Source organism: Colius striatus, chromosome 1 (assembly GCF_028858725.1).
Source record: "Colius striatus isolate bColStr4 chromosome 1, bColStr4.1.hap1, whole genome shotgun sequence".
NCBI classification, from domain to species: Eukaryota; Metazoa; Chordata; class Aves; order Coliiformes; family Coliidae; genus Colius; species Colius striatus.
This window is the reverse complement of record NC_084759.1, coordinates 126,917,113-126,939,930: the sequence shown is the minus strand read 5'-3', so window position 1 is coordinate 126,939,930 and position 22,818 is coordinate 126,917,113. Positions and strand designations below refer to the sequence as shown.

Below are 22,818 nucleotides of genomic sequence, written 5' to 3'. Positions count from 1 at the left end.
TCAATGTGTTTCTCTCCGCCTCAAAGCACAGAGGCAACTCCCTCCACTTATCAAACTTTCCTGCTTGCTGCCTTAAAAAGGATCACGTTTTCATCTACAAGTAGAAAATTTGGCTTCTAACTAGTAAAATGCCCTCAAAATATATGTATTACAACCATAAAACCGTGATGTAAAGCTACCATTCCCCAGATACTACTGGATATAGGTGATGAGGGAGGCTACTGTAAGTGAGATGCACCACTTTATCACTGTGAAAGCTCTCCTTTGTAGTAACTGTAGGTGAGTGCACAGTCACCTCTAACAAATTTTGAGGGTTAGTAGGAATCTGTTGTCCAGGAGGAGTGGAAACTTCAGATGGAAATATAAAAGGACCACGAAGCAAGGCCATGTAATACCCCAAAGGTATTATGGTAAAGAATGTCTCTTCCATCTTCTCCCTTGTAGCTCTGAGAAGTGCCAAATTAAAAATTACTTTGGAAATTAAGGAACGTTTAGTATCCTCCAGTAGGAGCTGGAAAATGTGCAGAATTAAATCCTATCACAGTCCATGTCCTCTTTGCTATTACATGTCAGACTTGGTTACAGAGCAGGCTAACTACTAACTTCCTCTTGTCTCCCCTTGGTGACAGGAATGGCTCCTGTACCTTTCTCTGGGTTACTGGCACAATCCTACCATTCTAGGAATAACTTTCTGAGAGCCAGCTTTGCCGCCATCTCCCAAGTATACTAAGAAGCAGGATCCATCTGAGTTTGGCATCTACTAAAACATTTACTTTGGGTGCTTATGTAACAGCGAATTAAAGCCTTTTGGTTTGTTTTGGTTTTTTGTTGTTTTTTTTTCCCCCAAAGAAAAATAAAATAATTTCAAAACAAAATAATAGTCATCACTCCCAAGTGAGTAGATTTCTTTTGCCAAGACTTGGATAGCATTTTGCACAAAGATTTAAAGCAGTACAATGTCTGTACTCATGCAAGTTAGCTTTAGCTGAATCTTATTCTACAGAGTCTTGCACCTTCCCTGATCTCAATCTCCACAAAGTCTATGTTTATCAGGGAATTGTGCAGAGACCTAATAGCAATGAAACTGTAGCAGCAAAGCCTTCAATAAGCCCAAATACCTGCCTATTTGCTCAAGAGGCCAAGTCTAGGTGTAGTTTGGGTAAGTGCGTTGGCAGGCACAGTGGCCCTCAGCTAAGATGGCTTAATCTTGCCTCTACATGCTGTTGCCTCTCTTCCTGCATATGGAGAGCTAGAAGGCCTGCATGGATCACTTTTGGGATCCCTGCTATGTTAGGAGCCTACTTGTCTCTGAGACACCCTCTGGAAGTGTCTTCAGTCTTAGCTAGATAGTTTGCACTTCTGTTTCAGGTTCATGTAGGTAAGTGGGATTAATCCAGGTCAGCATCTGCATTCTTGACAGAACACTGATTGCTACCTGACATTTCTTCTTTTTGCCAGACTCATAATTTCTTTGGGATTTCAGCTCCATTTAGATTTTGATGTACACATGAGAGGCATAAATATTACCAGGCTGGCTGGAAAGAAATAGGGAGCTCTTCCATTTAAGGGCCCCTCATCACTTCTAAAGGAGTTTTATATTTTTGATGCGTTCATTCTCCTCTAGACAACCTCATCTGATTTACCTCTATGCAGTCAAGCTGGAAAATACCACACAAGTAAACTGAGGAGCTTAACAATACTCATGTAAAGTAATATGTACATCTTTCTCATTTTCAACATTTGCACAGATACTTGTCATTTGTTTTGTTCGTTTCAATGGGCTTATGATATGACCCCCTGGGAGCTCTTCCATATGGGGAATGAGGTTTCAAAATGTGCACATTCACAAATGGCAGCAAAATCCCATCACTTAGTGCAGAACTGCTATTAAATGGTGAGCAAACAAACATTAATTACAAGTTCATTGCACAATACAAACAATATTTCTTTAGGCATTCATTATTTGCCAAAACAAGACTCTTTGGCAGACCTTTTTTCTTTAATGTTTTATTATTTTAAACAGAATATGAAGTTATTTTTGCTTTCATCAAATAAATAAAATTTCTACTATGAGCTGTGATATCTGGGAAGATAATTTTCCTATGTGAGCTGATCTAGGTGAACGTGCTTCCGCAGGGAGGTTGGACTAGATGATCTCTAAAAGTCCCTTCCAACCCCTACCATTCTATGATTCTATGATTCTATGATTCTATGATAATTTCAGGTAGTCTTTCTCTTCTTTCTTTGGCCTTTGAGGTTTCCAGCTGGGTGAGATGTTTTAAAACTGCAGACTCTCCACTGCACTCTGAGAAGCAAATCCTGGAAGTTTTCTACTCAAACAAAATGGATGATGCAATCCCTTGATCTATTTCACTGCTTTATGGCACTCATCAACTATAAGGTTGGGATGGCCTTAGGTCAGGCTCGGTCTTTAATTTCCATCTGCATTGCAGTCTATTTTGAACTGGTTTACCTAAAAATGTAAGTCACACTGTAGCGACCTGAAGGCAGGTGGGAAGTCTTATTTTCTGTTCTTCAAATGGAAGATTTTAAATGAAAAGGTGAAGATATTAAAATAAACCTCCTTTTTTTTTTTTTGTCAGTAATTTGGACCCAATCCAATTCTTCTTCACTTTAATGAAGAGATTGTGATGATTTGAATAGAAGTTAAATCAGATTATACTGCTGTTTCCCTGACCTATTTTTCCAGTCCTGGTTGAAGGCAGGGCTTGGGATGGCTTTGCTCATGACACCACTGATTAGAGTAGAGCAGAGGGTCGTGGAGCAGAGGGTCGTGGAGCAGATGCCTGCAGTGGAACTATTACACAGGCTAGTGGTAAAAAGAAACAGGTATGCACAACTACATTAGATAAAATGTGTGTGTTTTTCAGTCAATTCTATCTGGTTCTGCTGTCAAATGCTGCTTATTTTTTATCTTCTGTAGTGATTTAAAAATGCATAATTCAGTAGGGTCTGAATTCGATCACTGGGATGCAGACTGTTTTGGGACAGGGGCTGTTTTGTTACTGTGTGTTTATTCATCACTGGGTACCTTGTAAGCCCAGACAGAGATTCTGGTCTCTAGATGTTCCCAAAGCTTAAATGCGTATTCTTATATTGAAAATTTCTTGTCAGAGTTTTCATGAGAGCAGTTCCACTGATAGCTGCTGTATCTCTTCCTATGTGTACCAAAACCAGCCACAACTTGTGGATTCCTGAGTGACAGGGCTTCTGAAAGATTCCTTGAAATTAAAAATGACTCCTTGTAGATAGAACCCAAGTTGTGTGATGTCACACACACTTAGAAGAAATGTTTTAATAGACCAGTCTGTGGCAAACCTCTCTGATTGCATCATAAGTCTAAAAAAACTTTACTTTTAAAAAAAATGTAATGTGTTAAGGGTATGCATAGCCATTAGAAAGTGGGGAAAAATTACTAAATGCAAGTCAGCCTTTTGTGAAACTAGAAAAGAAGCTAGCAGATAGGTATTTGTATGAAAAGTTACACAGAATTATGCTTTGGAGAGACAAGAGCACTTTATTGGTTTTTTTTGAGGAAGGGGTAGTTGAATAGGGTAAAGTTGTTATTACACTGTCAGAGGAGAAAAAGACTGTAATCCCCTGAGGGATATCATGCACCTTTCTGGTATGTAACCCTTAGCACTTCCTATGGAGGTATTGGAAGGGATGTATTGGAATTGCTAGTGGAGGAGAAGAGAGATAATCTAATTCAAGGTAACTTAATCAGCATACTATACAACCAAGCTAAGAGTTTTGCAACAGTATTTAATATTCATTGGCTGTATACATGCCGAAAACAGAAACAAAAATGCTTTTTCAAAAGGAAGGTTTGCAGAGGAAAATACAGCCCTTAATAAATATAGTTGTTAATCTGTTCTATTCTGTATAAGCTTTTATACTGTGCTTGTCACTGCATTTGAAGCACCTTCTGGTAATGTGTTAAGCACAAAGATTAACATCTGTTGTAAGCTATTTGTTCTCTCATCCTTTCCCTTTGGGAAGAAGCACGTGTAGCTGAGATTTCTGGTTAAGGTTCCTTTTTATCAATTTGCTTATTTTTCAAAGGCACGCTACTATTAATTGCATGCCACTATATATTTCTGTCAGAGGAGTATAGCATAGAAAACGTTTATTGTAGAAAGTGGTGAGGTTTGTGCCCTGAATTCCTAGAGAAAAAGATTGAGACCCCTGCCTATATAAGCATCAGCCTTGCTGTACAAACTCTGCACCAGAGACATGTGGCCACCTCGGCCTTTCATACTGCGTCTTTACAGGTGGACCTTTGAAGACTGGGATGAAAACACGATGCTTTATTGAAAAGTCTGTGAGAATCTCAGTTACATGCTGGTGAATAGATCTGATAGGTAGCCTGGGTTGCTGAGAGGTGTGGGCTTGTTGGAGCATCTGGAGATCTCCATGGTGTGCACTTTGCTGTAGTGCAGCCAAGACAGATGAAGGTATCACTAAGGTTGTGCAATAAGAATTGTTCTTTATAGACTGTGGCATGCCAGAGGTTGGCAGTGATGAGAAATACGGTCTTCTGCAGTATGGACAAAGATGAACATGGACAGTATGTCAAGGAGGCTGCACCCAGATGCAAATTTTTCAAAGTATCTCTCTCTGCTATCTCTGCCTTCCTTGAGTTTCAGTGTCAGTTGCCCATTCTTAATGAGAAAACTGGTTCAGGGTGGTGGGAATGCAGAAGTACTGGCTGTTACTGATTCTTAAGACTTTCAGCTCCAATCGGTGTTGTGAACATTTTGAAAAGAACCCCTGTAGAAGTTAAATCTCCATGATAGTCTGCACATAATATCCTTACAGCCCTCAGGAAAGATTCCAGTCATTTTAACACCTGATACGGTACCTTTTCCCAGGTCAAAACACTCACCTTCCTCCACATCAAATGCTGCTTTGCAGAGTATCAGGAAGATGAGAAGAAATGTCTCCTCTCTCCACTGATGCCATGTGCAACCATGTGAATAGTGTGGCTTCAATCCACATCTGTCTGCACTGTGTCTCTGAGCCTCTGTACGAGCTTGTACAAGTTTGTGATAGGCCTGTGGCCGAGTGACAGGTGGATAGGAAGTTTTTCCTCTGTCCATAGGAACTCAGCAGTGTCTTGGAGGAATTCACTGCACCACTTCCTATGCTTCAAACCTTCATTTCAACTCCCAATATCTGAACTTTTTGTATGCTTCCATTTTGCTCAGACTGTCAGCAGACAGAAATTACTTTTTCCATTATTTGTGTCTTTACTTTGTCTTTTATTTTGGCTAGTAAATGAGTTGAAGCTGGTTAAATCATTGTTGTGTGCTGTTATTGTTGGCCAGAAGCAGGAAAAGCGCTTGAAGTGACGGACAGTAGAAAGCACTGATATCCATAGTCTTTAAAGTGACACCTGAGTTTGAGTCCAGCAAGTGCCCATCTGCATGGATTAGTCCAGAGCTTGCCTATGAATGAATATGGATAGGAGGAAAGCAGACAGATGTTCTCTCATTTGTGCCTAAAGGCTTCATGGACACTTTGTATTTAAATTGAAGTAAGTTAATCATAGATGAGTATCTGTGAGAGAAGCAAGCTGGCTTGTAATGCTGAAAAGAGTAGAAATGGAAGTAAGTTATTGACTGGTGTGTATAATCACTGTCTAGCTTTTATATTTCTATTGTAATCCTAAACAATAAGGATTAAATTCTTTCCTCAGAGGCACACAGATAACTGCATATTCAAGGACAGAATAATTGTGCAAAAGGAAAAAAAAGGCAGAAATCTTTGTCAACTTCAACCTCTACTTGCTATATTTTGGAATAATATTGATTTAAATTGCTAGTTTAATGGAAGTTTTCCCCTTTGCAAATGGAGCAGAGCCACTTAATGAATTATCAACTCAGTAGCAGCAATGCCAAAACAGAAAATGCAGACAGTATAGCTGAGGAAAAAATGTACATTTCATTATCAAAAGTCAGTCAAGTTCCTGTGAAAACAGAATTTTGTATTTGAAACACTGATAACACTTAATAAAGAACTCCCACCTGACTGCCTTACGCTAACATCTACAAATAGCAGAGCTGACGAATTCCCACAAATGTGTCCCACTCAGCAAAACTTCTGCTTCTGTAGTATCAAGCAACATTGAAGGAGAAGAGAAACTACATGAGATAGCTTTGTCTTCCTAAAAAGTTTCACAGGGATTGTATTATCTGTGTATCACCTTTACACTAAAGTTGGCTATCCAGGACTAACAAATTGAAATACCAAAGCACAGTAGGTAGGCAATACAGTGCAAAATGTATGATACCGTGCACGTAATTTGAATACTTGTGAAAATAACCACGGAGTTATTCTTGGGTTGCATGGCATGTGAAATGACAGATTAGGTTTTGCTTTGAGGTGCTAGTTGCAGTTCTAGCTTTACTGAAGTCTATTCAGTTTTGCTGTTGATTTCAATCAGATTTCTTCCCTGATCCTCACTGACCAGAGCAGTAGGATTGGAAACAAGGGGCAGAGAAGTCGCTTGAGATTTGTGCTGCATTTTGTATCTCTCTTCTGTTGCTTTCCAGGCTAATATTTTAGGTAGATGCTACGGAGAGGCTTACATTGTGTGTGAATACGGGATTCACCTAACTGGGTCATCTTTCCTAGGGGTTTCCTCATGAAAAACACTGTAGAGTAACTTTTTGTATAGACCCACGTAGTGGAAGTAAGAAATGTGTATGAGGATCCATAATCATATGTGGTTTTGAATCTTCCCGCTCTCGCAAGAAAATAAACTGTGTTTATTCTGACTGTGGTCTCAGACCAGCATGAAGACAATAGGAGCTTGTTAGGAAAGGGACCAAAAATCAACTAAACTGAAAAAACTTGTATTCAGGTTAGTTGGGCAACATGGATTTTAGGGTGTGTCATTGCTGTAAAGTTGCACAGAACATTTTCTTTTGCATATTTTTTAATGATTAAAAAAAGAAGAGGGAGTGAGTTGGTCCTCAGCTGGCATAGACACAGCTTTACTGAAGTCAGTGTGCATCTGTTCATTCTGGTGAACGATATAATTACCCCATATTGCACTCATTTTATCAGCCATTGCTAATGTTTTCTGTGTGATCCTCTAAAGCTTTTCAAGAATGAAAGCTATGTCTGCTGCTCCCAGCACTTTGCCTCTGTGACATATGAATTGTGCCAAATCCATTTTGAGTTTTTGTTTTTAAGCTCTGAGTACAAGGGTGAAGTGAAAATAAAGTGTGAATAATGGTCTTTCTCTCAAAGGCAATGTGATATTGTGTTGAGCTGAAAAATTTACTCTCATACAGATCAGCCCTGCCAGTATGAAGGGCAGATTGATGCTGAGCACGATCCAGCTGATATCTGATACTGGGGAGGGGGAGGGCTCTTGTGTTGCTGACAAAGGTATAACAAGATCCAGGGTCTGGAAGCTGAAGTTAGGCAAATTCAGTCTCGCAATAAAATACCAGTCATGAGCATAATAAAGTATTATAAGAGTTTATTTGGGCTCGTGAGGCATTCATCATTAAGTCCTTGGTATTTTCTGCTAAAATCAGTCTTCAATTTCTGCGAGAAATTCTACGGCCAGTCTGTGAGCTGGAGCATTATGGTGATCCCTTTTGGTTTTGTAATTAAAGTGCTCTTGTTAACTTCCCTTCTTTGCTAGGCCATAAGGAGAACACATTTGCCAGAATTGCCCTCAACAATTCTCATAGCACCTGCAGATCTGCACAGAGATAACTGTTCTAATTAAATCCTCTCCTTTAGGACTACAGAAGATTGCTCGAAGAGATGGGAGGAATGTGTGCTCTCACTCCCTTCTCCTCCTTTCCCCCCATACTTGTTTGGAGTTGGATCTTGAGGGTTTTAGTAAGAGTTTTTCTTTACCTTCTTTTTCTTTACTACTGCATGGGAGCAGCTCGCCTGATGTAGCTCAGGAAATAGATTGCCCATGGTCACAGTTGCCTTAGTCAATGGTGACATGCATCAGGCTCTTCCACCTCTGCCACTCAGCAAGTCTTTGACCTCTGCGGTGTTCAACAGCTTGTGCTCTTGAGAGCTGGGACGATGCTCCTGTGAAATGGAAGCCTTTGGGCATCATAAGGGACACCTGGATGGAGCTTAATATTATGGGATATAGAAGAAGTCATATTAGTGACAGGAGCAATTTCCTTCCTGGTCTGAAACTCTTTAAAATATGTGAAATTAGAGGTTGCTGAGCACAAGAGCACTCTGCACATCTCACAGGATTGGGCTCCCAGTTATTTCCCTGTCTGAAAAGCAGACAGCTCCCACCTAGTGAATTCTTAGGTCTGGAAATATCTTCTTGAATAGTGTGCTGTTCACCAGCAGGCTATTTGAGAAGTACCAGGGGTGTCTGAATATTGACGCGTAAAATCAAATGTTTCTGTTATTGTGGGTATTGAGGAAACTCAAGAACAACATGGGTTTGTGAAATCTCTATATTCAAGAAGAATCTCTCTCTTCTCCTACATTTAGATCCCTGGTAGTATCACATTCTGTTTTGACAGCTGTCAGAAGCTAAATGAAAGATATTTGGGGAGAGGAGGGTTGAGCTACAGGAGAATTGTTATTTGCAGTGCTCACCAACAGTTGCAGTTTTCACTTGGTGCCATACATGCTGTCTCTTATTCTTTCTCCTTACTTCTCCTTTGTTAAACTTTTGCACCTTTCATTTCTATGGCTCTTGTCATGGGGACCAGTTCCATCCAGTCTGTGCTACTTTCCACAGAAAGTGTCTTTTTGATACCTTGAATGTGAAATGCAGTCTGTGCCTTGCTCTAGTTTTAATCTTGTTCTTCTTCAGTGACAGTCAACTTCCAAACTTCTGCTAGTGCCACTGTCCTCCTTTCATCTTCCAAATTTAAGCTATAGTTTTGCTGTGAGGAAAATGAATTTATGTCATCTTTTTCCTTAGTTTCTTTTTCCCCCTCCCAGCTGACACACAGATTTCTGTAGCAGTTTGGTTTTTAATGAGAAACTCAGCTAAAGGTCTTTCACTTGGCTGTCTATTAAGTGCTTACACTTAGTGATTTGTTCAAGGGGGGAAGGTTCATAGGTATTAGTACATGACGAGTTTCCATGGTTGTTTTCTGGTTTGGATTCCTGCCTGCAGCCTGTAGAAGTAAACATTATTTTTGCTTAACTTACTTTAGCTTTAACTAAGAAGCACCTGAAACGTTTTTTGTAATTGTCCTATAATTGCAAATAAATATGCTCTCACGACATCAGCTGAACTTGCCAGGGAAGTTGCAGAGGCTTACTTAGACTCTGAAGATCGCTATACCTCCTTTGCATCACACGGTGGCAGAAAACGCCCAGCATATGTTCCTGTGCTGTACCAGCTTCGTAAATCACGTCAGCTATTTCAGTGCACAGCACATTGTACAGAATATGTTACTTTGGAAAATTAAGTCTAATTATCTGTGCAGGAAGAGCTTATTTTGTAGCAGAGTAATATGCATTTATCCAGAACTTGCAGAACATGTATTAAGGGTGTGTATAGGATTCATTGAGGTGTTGCATCTGACAGCCAATATATATATATAATAGTGTAGAAAAGATAATTATATATCTGGCATATATACAGACATTTAGTTTTAATTAGACTTTATATTAAATATAAAGGTGCAATTAAGAGTGAGAGATACAGTAGATTCTAGTAGACTGCGTGACAGTTTTTGGCTAGAAATACTCCTGAGCCAATTTTTTTGTCAGACTTGATTTTTTTTCTAAAGATCTCAGTGATTTTCTACTGAGTCTTTGATCTGACCTACTCCTTTTTTTCTCTCTCTCTTCCTCAGTAGGTACATGCTCATCTGTGTGTTTACAGTATTTTTATTGGTAACAGATGTTATATTAATCCACAAGAAAATTATTGTGCTTTAAGGAGAGATGATAAAAATTTAGATGTTAGCCAAACAGCTAAGAATTACATTTGGATTTTTTTAGCCATGGTAATACATTTCAACTGTATTTTTCCAAGCTTCTCAGACATTCTTTTCTGAATGATGATACTATTTCTGTGAACATGTGTCTGAGCACATGAGCAGTTTGTTAAAGGGTTGCATATGAGAGGCTTATATAACATAGGAGGGAAATGATATTATTATAGAGATTTAAAAGTAGATGTTACAAGATCTGCTTGTATAACTGACTCTGATACAGACATGAGCAAATTGCTTTGGGTATCATGTCTCCTATTGCACTGAGCTGTTATTTACATTAGAAGCATTACTTTTGCAGAGTGCCTGGGCCAAAATGGGTTTAAACCAATCCTCTCTGCACTAGTTTTGAAAAAAAGACCATTAACTAATTGTGGAGATGAAGCTAATTATAGACTCCTTTCTAAAGCAGCTTGTGTAGGGTATTTGTCTGGTCTTAACTAAATAAATCAAATAATCATTGCATAAAGTGATTGGATGGAAGAAAAAAGAGGAAAGAAAACCCAGCCTTCAGTTGCTACCAGTGTATCTTTAATGTGGTTAGTAACAGCTTGGCATAGGTTTGCATCATTTTACAGTGGGTTTGTGAGGCCTTCCAGTGTTACCCCAAAGTTGTGAACTGAATGCAGCGGACATCCTGGCTTCGTCCTGAGTCTGCTGCAGGACCTCAGGCAAACCCTCCTCTTTGCTCTTCTTTGTCTCCATTTCCTCTTTTACTTTCCATCTACCTTGGCTACTGACAATTCAGACACTTCAGAGCAGGACCATACTTCTAATTTGCATTTGCACTGCTCGTAGGTGTTAGGATCCTATTGGCAATTGAGAGCTGAGTTATCAAAACACAAATTACTCGCAATACATGTGTTACTGCACTTAATATTCTCTGTGGGGACAAACAGTTATGGCTCCTCCTTGATGTGATAGAGGATGATGGCCAACCTTGAGAGATGATTTTCTGCACATCAGTAAATCCCTGTGTTTTCATTAAATTGCTTACTTAGGCTCAAGATTGAAATCGGCATCATTGGAAAGGCTCCCGTAGACTACAGCGCAGTGACACAGGCAGCTGTTTCCCATGTCTGTCTGTTACAACTTGTCATTTTGTTTCACAGTATGGAAGGTGCGAGAAGTGACAGGACTAAATAAGCACAGAGGGAACGGACTGTTTTATCTGGCCGCGTTAACGAATAAGCTGGGAATGAAGTTAACTTCATGTGAAGCAGTTTAAATTATTTACTTTCAATCCTGGAACTGTGCTTAACATGTTGTTAAGGCAGAGCCACGTTGACAGGTGACGTTAATTACCCCACTGGAAACACATCGCATTAGCTGGAAACAATTGTTCGCAGCTATCATTCACAGCTCTGGGTAATGCCTCAGCCTTTGCAGGTCTGGGCAAACGTTTTCCTCCTCCATCCCTGTAAGTTCCTTTTGCATCCACTCACAGCTGCAAACTAGCACTTTACTTACAGTGACAAAATATAAAGTTTGATGGTTGCAGGTTTCTTTTCTTCTCCTCCTTTTGTTTTGGGTTGGTTTTTTTTTTTTGGTGTGTGTGTGAGATGAGTGATTGTATGATTGATCTCCTCTCCGTTAGACATGGCACATCTTAAAAATGCCATGTTCTTGATTCACTGATCCACCAGTGTAAATGTATATGCTTGCTGTTCCTGTAAATGCTTTGCCACAACTCCCTTAATGATTCAGTTCTCACTCCATAGTTCATAGCAAGAGCATTGTGTCCTTCAAAACAGGAAACTCTTACGTCTGGGGCTTACATCTTTTGCAAAGGCTTTGGCTTAAACATCCCTACTGAGAACTGGATGTGACTTGAGTAGCATTTTTATGGATGTGTGCTAATAAATAAAAAGAGGAATTTACTTTTTCTTCCCTTCTTGTTCAGCATTGCAATGAGTTAAGGACTCCAAAATGACCCAACTGAGGAGCACTGAGAATATATCTACAATTAAATGAATGCTGGCTACTTCAAGTTGCTACATTTTGTTTTTCTAGATGCTCCAGTTCCACGATTGAGGCAATTACAGATTCCACTGGGAGAGTGCATGTATGCAGTTATTTGTTTGTTATGGTGTGAGGCTGTGCCTAACAATGTCTGACTCTCTGTTTGTAGGTTAGGCCAAAGACCCTGATTCCAGACAGCCTCCCTATCTCACCGTGCAGAGACCAACCTTCCAAGCAGCCTCCTACCTTCCAGAAGGCAACTGTAGTCAGCATCAAAAACCCCAGCCCTGCCCTTCCGACTGCCAATAACACCGTCAGCCATGTACAGACGCCTAACAGCCAGTCACAAAGTGTCACTGAGTCTACAGCTATTTCATCACCTCTGAGCAGTGCAGGTGTGGCGTACGCCATCATTTCCACCTCCCCCAACAATGCAACTCCTATCAGCACCAGCGCAACTGTCTCGGTGGTCAACGACAGCATTAAAGTGCAACCACTCCTCATTAGTGCCGACAACAAGGTAGGTTCTGCTTTCCATGGCTTTTTCTGGTGGTTATCAAGCACAGGAATTACATTGCAGATGTAAGCAGAATATTCCCCTGGGAGCATGCAGCCCCGTGCAGAGTAGTGTCAGTGGTTCCTTTTGAAGAAAATAATCAGAAAGCAATGAGAAGATTCTTAAGGGGACATGTGGACACAAGTAGATATTTCTCTGTGTACAAGTGTATTTTTAGTGGGAACAAAATGCATCATTATGTAGTCTGACATTAACGGGACCATATGATCTTCCATTTCCTTAAACCAGTTCTCACTAATAATATCCCTGAATTCTGTGCAGGCTCAAATTTCCTATGGACTCCCACTTCAATTATACGGTGATACTAGTTATATCGACTGACCTCAGGGGAGTATAGCAAATCATCAGGCATTCCCTTCTACACTTTCACGGGAAGATCAAATAAAATGAGAGCTCAGGATTTCAAAACTGATCAGCAAATGAATCAGTAGGGAAAATATTTAAGTTTGGAATTAGTTGTTTGCTCTTTGTACCGCTTTTCAGCTTTGAAATGCAAGAACTCCTCCATTCTTAGACCAGGAACAGTTACAATAAGGACTGCCAATGTACCCAGCAGATATTTGCTGTAAGTTGCTACTGGGATCCTGCTACTTTGGGTCTTGTTGGCAGTGCAGGTTCTCATACAGGGCTAAAAGAGAATACAAGATGTAGGATGGCTTTTGAGGTAAATAAAAACAGGTATCTCTTCTCCACTTCTCTAACATAATTTATTTTTCTCCTGCTTAAACTGTCTGCTGGTTAAGAAAACTGAGCCTTTTAATGCTCTTGAATCTTCTAGAGTAACTGAGTTGAGATAACAAATAATGTTGATTGAAAGTTAGCAATGAAATACATGAAAAAGTCCCAGTGTTCAAATCCAATAACTTTCAACAAGAAGGTGAGCTTGGAAAGGTCGTTCGTAGTCTTTCATGAAACTTTGCTTATGGGTATAAAGTCACATATGTGGTCGGAAATTTTCCTTCTTTCCTTTTAATTTAATATCTTCTGAGATAACATTATCTGCACCATGTAAATCTTAATGTGACAATTCAAATAAGAGCAGCTGGATGTACTAGCATACATGCATCTGTAAGAGGTCTATGCAGTAATTTATTTAGGTTCTAACTTATTTATAGGTTTCAATTTAAAACACATACAGTTTATTTTGTTTATACAAAACTGCACATCCACTGTTCATAATACATAAATACTGAGAACTGAACTCCAATCTCAGTTACATGAGTGGTACTGAGGAGTCTTTCTTCCCATCAACATGTACTTACTCTGAAATAACAATGGTATGACTGAGATCAGACTGAGGTTTTGAATGTGTAGTAATCCCATATCTTCTACCTGTGTGTAAAATAAAATCAAAGGAAAGACCTTAAAATCACTGACAACATGAGTACTAAAGCTAGGCTGCTTAGTCAGCTTCAGAAGTCTAAATAGAAGTGTCCTAATTTTTAGAGACACTGATCAAGTGGCTCCCTTAGGCTGCAGCAGATTTGTAATGCACCAACAAAAAATAGTTTTTAGAAACTTACTTATATATGGGTTAAGAAGCCTGATCTATGTATCCAGGATTTTTGAAATTTTTGACTTGCATCTAGTATTTGTTTTCCATAGGGGTATCAAGTAACACTTCAGAGAATAGTCAAAAGTTTCAAGCAGAAAAATATAGTTTTGTTTATTGAATTCTCTTCTTTTGTTTTTACGTTGTCTTTTAGGTTATCATTATTCAGCCTCAAGTCCAAACCCAGACAGAAAGTAAAGTGGAGACAAAGAAACCTCCTGAAGAGTCAGCTCAGGGATCCCCTGCCACCAAAAAGAAAAAGGAGGAAAATCCAGAGGTGATTTTTTTTAAAAAATATTTTTTATTTTATTCATATGTGACCTGCAGTGTGATTAAGTTTTGGGGGCCAATTCTAAACAACTTTTTTTTTTCTGTGTGGATATGTAATTACTGCTTTTGTGCTCATAGTTCTGTCACCTGTTCATCTTTCTACACAATCACTGCAATCAGAATGATTTCCCCACCAGGGAGGTGCTCCGACAAATTTGGTAATTTTCTCTGACAAAGAAGAATTGTAAGAATTGTAGATCTCGTAGTAATCTAGATACCTTGAGTGGATATATACCTGTATTTCTTGGGAAACGTGTATACAAACTCAAGGTATTTCCTTTTGTGTTATCAGACTCGTAGCATGGGCTTTACAGGCCGCGTATAAGGTTGAACGAACATTTCTTTTGTTACCTGAGGTTTCACATCTTCTTTCTAATGAATCTTGCAATTTTTAGATTGTATTTAACAATCTAGTTTCTTGCATTTGCTATATGCATGTCATCCCATGTACAAAGATTCTTTCTAGTCTGAAATACCCCAAAGTCTTCCAAAGAGAATAGAAAGCAGGTTATAAGATTAAATCTCTTTCATGAGCTATATTTGCAATGCAAACTAAAAATATAAATCACAAGTCCTTGTGGAAATAGGTCTCTCTTTTAACAGACATTTTGATTTTTGACTAGATGTATTCACATTATATTGCGTATACTTTTGAGGCAATTTGAGAAGTTATACAAACTGAATCTACTTCTGTTGTGGAAATGTTCTGCCCACATGAAATCTGAACCTTACGAATCTAATAAATGCATAGCAAAAAAGTGTCCTTGGAGCTGTAGGTTTAAGAGAATTTTACAATATAAAATTTATAATGTTACCCGAGGCATGTGAGTAGTTGTTTGTTTAACCATTTTAAAGAAGTTTGTGTAGTTAAAACAGTGCTAAGGATAAATAATGACTTTTAGCCTAGAATATCAATCACATGTTTATGCAGAAGCTCTGAGAAACTACATTTAGGAAACATCCCAAGTTTAAAATCTGATCCTCATATGGATCTTCATTGCCACTGAATGGTGGACTGTAGGATCATGTTTTGTTTAAGGAGGTATCTCCAGAAGACTATTTATTTTGTATCACCATATGGGCAGAAAGGCTGGTAGGTCCTGCTTAAAAAGAATACTAGAGAAAACATTCAATTTTCTTTGCCTGTAACTTATCCCCAAGGAAACAATATTGAGCACAAATCTTCCAGAGGGATGCAGGAACAGACCATGGGACTGGGCACAGATTTTGGTGTAGCATTCATTAATTTAATTAGCTTTTCATTAAATTACTAACCAAAATATTACGATTACTTTTTCTGTAACCAAGAACATTTTTCCTACCATATATACTGGAGGTTTCAGCCAGCAGTTTTCTGGGTAGGATTCTGAAGCTATGCTAAAGTATGATGGCTCTTTTAATAGATTTGTTTCATGGCCGTAAATATGTAGGTCTTGAGTTAATTTCTTTTGTTCTTTGAAAGTAAACTTTAGTTGATTATCATGTATTTATGCAATTAGTGTAATTAGAACTAACAGCATAATTAGTGTAAATACATGTAATGACATAAATAGAACATGTAATTACAAAATGAAATGGTTTTGTGAAAAATCTTTGGTTTGCTCCATGAAAAGACATACCGCGCATTTCTAACAGCACTCATAGCTTTTAAACAGATTATTAGATTTAAGGCAAAGAGAAACAAAGGTACTATGATATTTTAAAAAACAAAATAAGCACTCTGGGCTCTTATCTCCACACCTTTAATTATCTTCAAAGCACAAAACAGAGGCAGGAACTCCATTGTGGCTCTAGATAAATTTAGTTGTGACAGACTGTGATCTAACAAATTAAACTGAGAATTTAAGACAAAGAAGACAGAAATCACTGGACTTACCAGTAGCCGGGAATCCGTATGCACCTGAATGAACAGAAAAGCCTGAGGATAATTGCTGTCTTTTGTTCTTGGCTGGGTGATTCTGGTGGAAAGCCATGAAGCTGATCCTGGACACAGTCCCCTGTGTTACGTTTGTCTTTTGGGTAAGACGAAGATTTCTCCTTTCCCAAGAATGTCATCATCAGACTAGACCAAACCTCCCTGCATCCGCTGTCTTGCAGCCAAAATGCCTGGCAACCCAGGAGCAGGATGGAGCATCTCAGCCACCCAAGGTGTCTCAGGTCCAATGGTCAGAGCCCTCTCCTGAGATATGATCTGTGAGAATTCAGTCCCTCTGGGGCTGAGGAGGGTCTGGAGAAGTGGGACACCTATTCCCTGCTGCCAGGGCTCTGCTGGGACCAGAGGCAAATAACTGCCTGTCTAGTCATCAGCCTTCTCTCTGCAGAATGACTTCTGCAAAGAAACAGCTGCTCCTCTGGGAAGCAAGTGCCTGATGGTTTAAGTTTTTATTTTGGTTTGATTTGTTTTTTTTTCTTAAAAGGACCTGAGTTCAGCACAGAAAGAAACAATATTATGCCCCAAATTTTTGCTTTAAAAAAATTCTATATTAGTAAATTTTGATATTTCTGGTAACATTTTCTATGACATTCTAGCAGGTTTTTATTTAAAAGAAAAACTGCTGCCATAGATGCTGGTTATTTTGCTCTGATATTTGAAAGAAGCGTTGCAGTGGAAGTGGTATTTTGAGTTGAATCCAAGAAGCTACATGAGTGTGAAACAGCAAAACCCATAAAACCAAATATGCTGTTAATATAATATGCTTGTTAAAAGGAATACAACTTCTACCGGGATTTTTTCTAAAAGGAACAGTCTTTTATATACCTATAAAAGCTAACCCTTCCTGTGTTTAATAGCAAGATAATTATCAAGTCCATTTGTGAAGGCTCTTCACATGTTAAGCAAGTATGCTGTCATTACATGTAATTAGATAAGTGTTCAAATAATTTTAGCACAAGGAGAGGAAATTATTTAGCAAGCATTTCAGTACTCAAATAATTTTAGTTTAGATGTCAGAAAATGTATGCTTCTCCTGCAGTTTAATCTTCAGGTAATACAAGCATTCTGTGCTCCACTGGGAAAATACAATTGCACATTAACCGTTCCAACTTTCTGATTCGGTACCTAAATGCTGCTATTACTCCTGCTTTGAGTGTTGAGACGTATCCTGCCGCAAAGTTACTTTTTGGTGGGGATGAGGTGATGCTTGTTATTCTCCTCAGTTGACATTTTCTTCTCAGGTCTACACAGTGCATCTCAGATCAAATATTCATCTTTCCCTTCAGCTGTGGAGCCCCCACTGTGTCTAGCTGATGTTGTAGACATGTAAGGAGAGAACATTATTGAAATCAAGGTCTGACATGCAAATACACACATGTGCTTGCCATTACCACAGTTATGGAAGGCAGGAATTTAGCATCAAAATATCTAAGTTTCCAGTGGTGAGATTCTACATCACCTTTTTAATCTACAGAGAGAGTTACATACTAGGAGACTGTGGAAAGAAAATATTCTTGCCTGAGTTTCTTAGTTCACTTGTCTGACCAAGATATTTTCACAGAAACAAGAAGAGTATAGATGTTGAATCTTCACCTTCAGATTTTGAAGACCCCACCCCATAGCTAGATCTTTTCATCTACAAAATGAGGTTGTGCTTGCTTTCACAATTTCACTGTGTGAAAGTCAGAATTACAAAGGAAATGGTAGTTCCAGTGACTTATTAGTTTATTTTATCCTGAACTGAAATGGAAAGTTTAATCATCAAGCTTTTCACAAAACAGGAAGGTCAAACTAATTTTGACTTGGAAGTGTTGAAATGTGTTCTCTTGACACTTACTTGATTGGAACAGAATGTTTTGACCTTCTACTACTTAAACACTGTATTTTAGTTTGACCCAAATCTACACATTTTATTTCAGGTGAATATGATAATTGCATCTTCCTATGGTCTTTAGATGCTTTATTTATATCCTAGCAAGGTTTGCTTGCTAGGATTTCCTACTAGCTTGGGTTTTCTAGTCAGGTTGTCTCATCGCTGGAATTGTAGCTTGTGAAAATACACCTCAGGTAGCATGATCCAACAAGGTTGTCCAGCACAGCAGAAAGAGGACGAGATCTCCAAGACCCCACACAGTGCCACAGATGTGATTCAAAACCAAAGAATTCAGTTCAGTTTGGGCTTCGAATAGCACAGTAGAATTTTATTTTTCCATCCCAAAGGGGGAATAAAAACTTGAGGAAATCTTTTACCTCAAGGAAAGAATTGTACAATGAAAAATCATTGAGAAAATTTAGAATCTGTTCTAGTTCTTGCCCTGTCACTGCATCGGTACATCTTAAAGATTCGTTAATATGAAGATATGTTTTGTGCATATATACCGTACAAGAGTTCTGAGTAATATTTTAGATCAGATTCCTCACTGCAAAATTAGTTCACCGGTATCAGTGCAAGGTTTGTTCACTTCCATTGAGGTAAAATGCAAAATGGTGGATCAGTGTACTTCATGTACATGATACTCTATGTAACTTGGGAAATTTCTGAGAGTCTTTTTTGGGAGAGGAGACTTTCAGTATGCTTCAGATATCTTGTTTAGTGTTGTAAAGTTCAGTGGAACTGTATTGTATCTTATTTTACTTCATACAGCTTGCTCACATGCAATAAAAACAGTTCCATGTCCAGATAGTAACAACAGTACACAATTACTTCTCTAAATAGTGGAGTAACAGAACAGCTAGCAATGTGAAACTGACTTGAATTAATTGACTGAATTTTGGTTATGTGCTGTATAAAATCACTAGTCATACAGCACTGACTTTATAAGTCTCTGAACTACTAAAGTTCATATAGTCACACAAGTGGAAGATGAGTGACCAGGCATAGCTGAAGCAAGTCTTCATTTAAAGTTCTTCATATTATTGCTCATTCAAATAAGATACATTTCTAAAAGACCTTTTCATGGGTTGATTCTGTCAATGCTAGATTTATTTATTTACTCACTTCTACCTTGGTTGGCACAGTAGAAGATCTAACCCTTGTGTTGTTTTTTTCTTTCCTTAGAAAATTGCTTTCATGGTAGCATTAGGACTGGTTACCACAGAACATTTGGAAGGTAAGATGGCATATGTTGTTTTACAGTTCAGTTTTTGAGTGAAATTTTTTCTCTTGGTTGCTCTGCACCCAAGAGGAATAGATGATTTTGTTCTCTGAAGGGCAATGAAAAATCAGGTGAAATGTTATCCATGCACAATTGTGCTTTTCAGCCTCAAAAGTTACTTTGCTCTGCCTCCCACTACGTTGCACAGCCCAAAGAACATGAGACCTGGCTCTGCAATCAGCACTGGCAAGTTTGGCATAAACTGGCATTTGCGCTCAGTCATCATGGTCCTTTAAAGGATGTTAAGGATTGGACAATAGTGAAGCAAAATGTCTGCAAAGGCTCTGGCCAACACAGATCTGGTTGAAGAGTCAGCAAGGTTTGAAGACGTTCTTGTGGTTTAGGACCAGCCAAGAACAAAGAACTGCAATCAGCCACAAGTGCTGAGGGCCTTTGGAACCCCCTTAGGAGAGGGAGGACTCATTCACTGCTTCTGATCCCAGGCAAAAAAGGCAAGACTACTCAACTTGGGGAAGAAAACCAAAATTAAATTAATCTGCCACCAACCAAAACATAACAACCAGAAATACCCAACTGAAAACAATACAGAATAGATTGATTATGAAAATCCAGTCCTTAAAGGTCTCCTTTCCCCCATGCCTCCCCTCTTCTTGGGCTCAGAGCCCTGATCCTGGTGTCGAATTTTCCTCTTCCCCACTGAACAGCTCAGGGGGGCAGGGAATGGGAGTTTCCGTCAGTCCTTTCCTGATGGCTCTTGCCACTTGTCTCTCCTCAAGGCAGACAGACTCCTCACCCAGCCCTCACAGGCCAGGCAACCCTGCGTGGGCCACTCTGATATCCGTTCATCCCAAGGAATGCAGCTCCTCTCTGCCTCCTCTGGGTCAGGATCCTCAACATCACACCCTCTGTCATAGGATCCTCTCAGAGCTGTTGGCAACCGTTAGTTCTTCTCTGACTATAGGGTCCACCTGGTTGCCTGCATCTTGTCCCACCATTTCACCTCATCCTAAGTACTAGAAATTTCCCTTCTTAAATAGTGATGGCAGAGGTGCTGGACTGGCCCAGCTAGGCTGGAGGTGGGTCCAGCTCAATTGTCAGGGAAAGTTTCACAAACTGCTTACTGGAGTAGCACTGCAGCCCCCTTACCCTACTACCAAGCACAAGCAGCTCCACACAAACTCATCACAGATGTTTATGCAGATCTGTACCAAGCATGCCCTCTTCTCTTTCCCCATTTGAGATGGACTTTCATTGTCTGAGTTAGTAATTTTTCACCTCCAGAGTTCCACAGTAAAATACGTAAAATAGTGGTGAAAATCTGGCATTTGTTCTAATAGATTTTGAGCAAATTAGAAAACTACCTCTCACAAAGACTTCCTTCTCTCCATTTCCCCCCATTTAGTCAAAAAAATAAACAAGCTTCCAGTCTGATCGTGCTTTTGACTGAGAGCTACTAGCATGACTTCCTAGGTTTCTGAATATGAGTTCAAACAAATATTGCACATAAACTAAATGCTTTATCACATAATGTTCAGATTACTTTTCCAGCCTTCCAAAAATACAATGCAAGAGTTAGCAGGTTTCTACCTTTCTTCGCCTCAGCTTTGTCTTTCTGAAAACATAGGTGAGAAGGGCAGAAGGAGTTTGTTCAGCAAATTTGCTTGTGGTGTGAGGTGAGCTGGGAGTCTCTTGGCAGAATGGATTAGTTCTCATGGACAGAGAAGACAACAAGTAATTTTACGAAAAAGTCTAAAGCTTGGTGTGGTGTAGTTACGTGCTCAGCTAATAAAAGTTGTTGTGATTCCACCGGTATAAGGAGAAAAATCTGGTGTCTGCATCATCTCACAATGATTCTTGATCACAAAAAATGTTAAGTGACATTTACCACCCATCCCGTGGACCATCATCAGAAAATGCTTAGGAATTTCCAGTGCACTGAGTTGAAGTTTTATGTGTTTTAGAGTAAGACATGTGCTTAGATACCTTTCTGACTCAATAGATATCTACCATTTTACAGCTTGATCTCTTTCTAGTAAGATTTCCTATGCTTCCTGAATCCCTGTGAATCAGGGAGAAAACAGCGTCTTAGTTGTAAGGTCTCGTCAATACATGCAGCAGGGTTTCTGTGTGTCTTTTTTTTCAGTGTCTTTCCCTTTAAATCTGCATTTTAGAAAATAATTTACTGTCCCAGTGACTGAGAATTTGAAAGCAGTTTAAAGAAACTTTAAGCCATCAGCCTGTTTAATCCCTTAATGGTAATGGATTGAAATGGAAATTTAAAAGCTACAGCAATTTTGGGAAAAGATTTATAATCCAAAAAGTGCAAATGGTGACTAGTTCTTGTTTTCTTTGTCTAAAGAAAATAGGACAACATTTGAAATTATGCTGAAGTGCAAATTACGCTTACAACAGAAAGAACTTCATTTTGAATAATTCTATACCCTTTGATTTTATTGGAACTAATAAATTGTTTGTGTGGATTTAATGCTTATGTTCAACCCGCCAAGTGCAGAGCTCTGCTCTGTTTGTTCTGCAGTAAGTACAGAGATGCACATTTTGAACCTAACTGCTACAATACTAATCCTGCAGAATCAATTCTTTCAGACAAATTCCCTTTTTATATTCCTACAAGCTCTAAATAAATGGCTTCCACCAAGAGCTATTTACTATAGAAAGAGTATTTCTTCATGAGTATTGGTGATTACAACTGTCAAAACCACCCTTACAGCCTTCATGTGCTAAAGGTTATTATTTTAGAGCTATGTCATATTTACTGTTATCATCCATTGCTACTTATCAGGAAGCAGTGGTCATTACACAGTTCAGTTTATTTTAGTACTTCTAATGTATTTCTCAATTTCACATTTTGGGAATTAAACTGTATCAGGATTGAGTCATTAAAAGCTTATTCATGCAGTATCATTAATTCACAGTGTTACTGCATTCCTTTATTTTATTCATTAACTTTGTGGTGAAGGGCTATAATCTTCTATATGGATTTCTCTATCAACTTAGCAGCCTTTCCAACTAAATTCCAGAGGAGCATCTTTTCCCTTACTGGGTAAAGAGCTCAGTCCTGCAGAGCCTGAGTATGAAGTATGTTTTGAGCCCTTTACCAGTAAATGAACACAGCCACTTCCACTGACTGACATTCTGCAAGGTACAGCTTTCCCTGGAGATAAATAGTCATTACGGGCCTCATAGAATGACCATGCAGAGTGTGTATTGATGAAGGCAGCAGCTCATTGAAGCTTCACGGCCAACATAAAGCCATCTTCAAGTTTATTAATCCCTGACAAATGTAATAGAGTTTAGAGAGGTTTTTTTTCTGTTTAGGAGGGGTTTTTTTGTTTTTGTTTTTTTTT

At 39.0% G+C, this 22,818-nt stretch overlaps 1 protein-coding gene across 2 annotated transcripts in view; it reads left to right on the top strand.

Moving 5' to 3' along the window:
• Positions 1 to 22,818, top strand: part of PHF21B (PHD finger protein 21B) — a 163,672-nt gene that overhangs the window by 124,915 nt on the left and 15,939 nt on the right. For both annotated transcript variants that reach the window (XM_061988788.1, XM_061988787.1), the window contains 3 exons: positions 12,115 to 12,465; positions 14,229 to 14,351; positions 19,396 to 19,447. In XM_061988788.1, the coding sequence (XP_061844772.1) occupies positions 12,115 to 12,465; positions 14,229 to 14,351; positions 19,396 to 19,447 (526 nt within the window). The remainder of the gene's footprint in view (positions 1 to 12,114; positions 12,466 to 14,228; positions 14,352 to 19,395; positions 19,448 to 22,818) is intronic.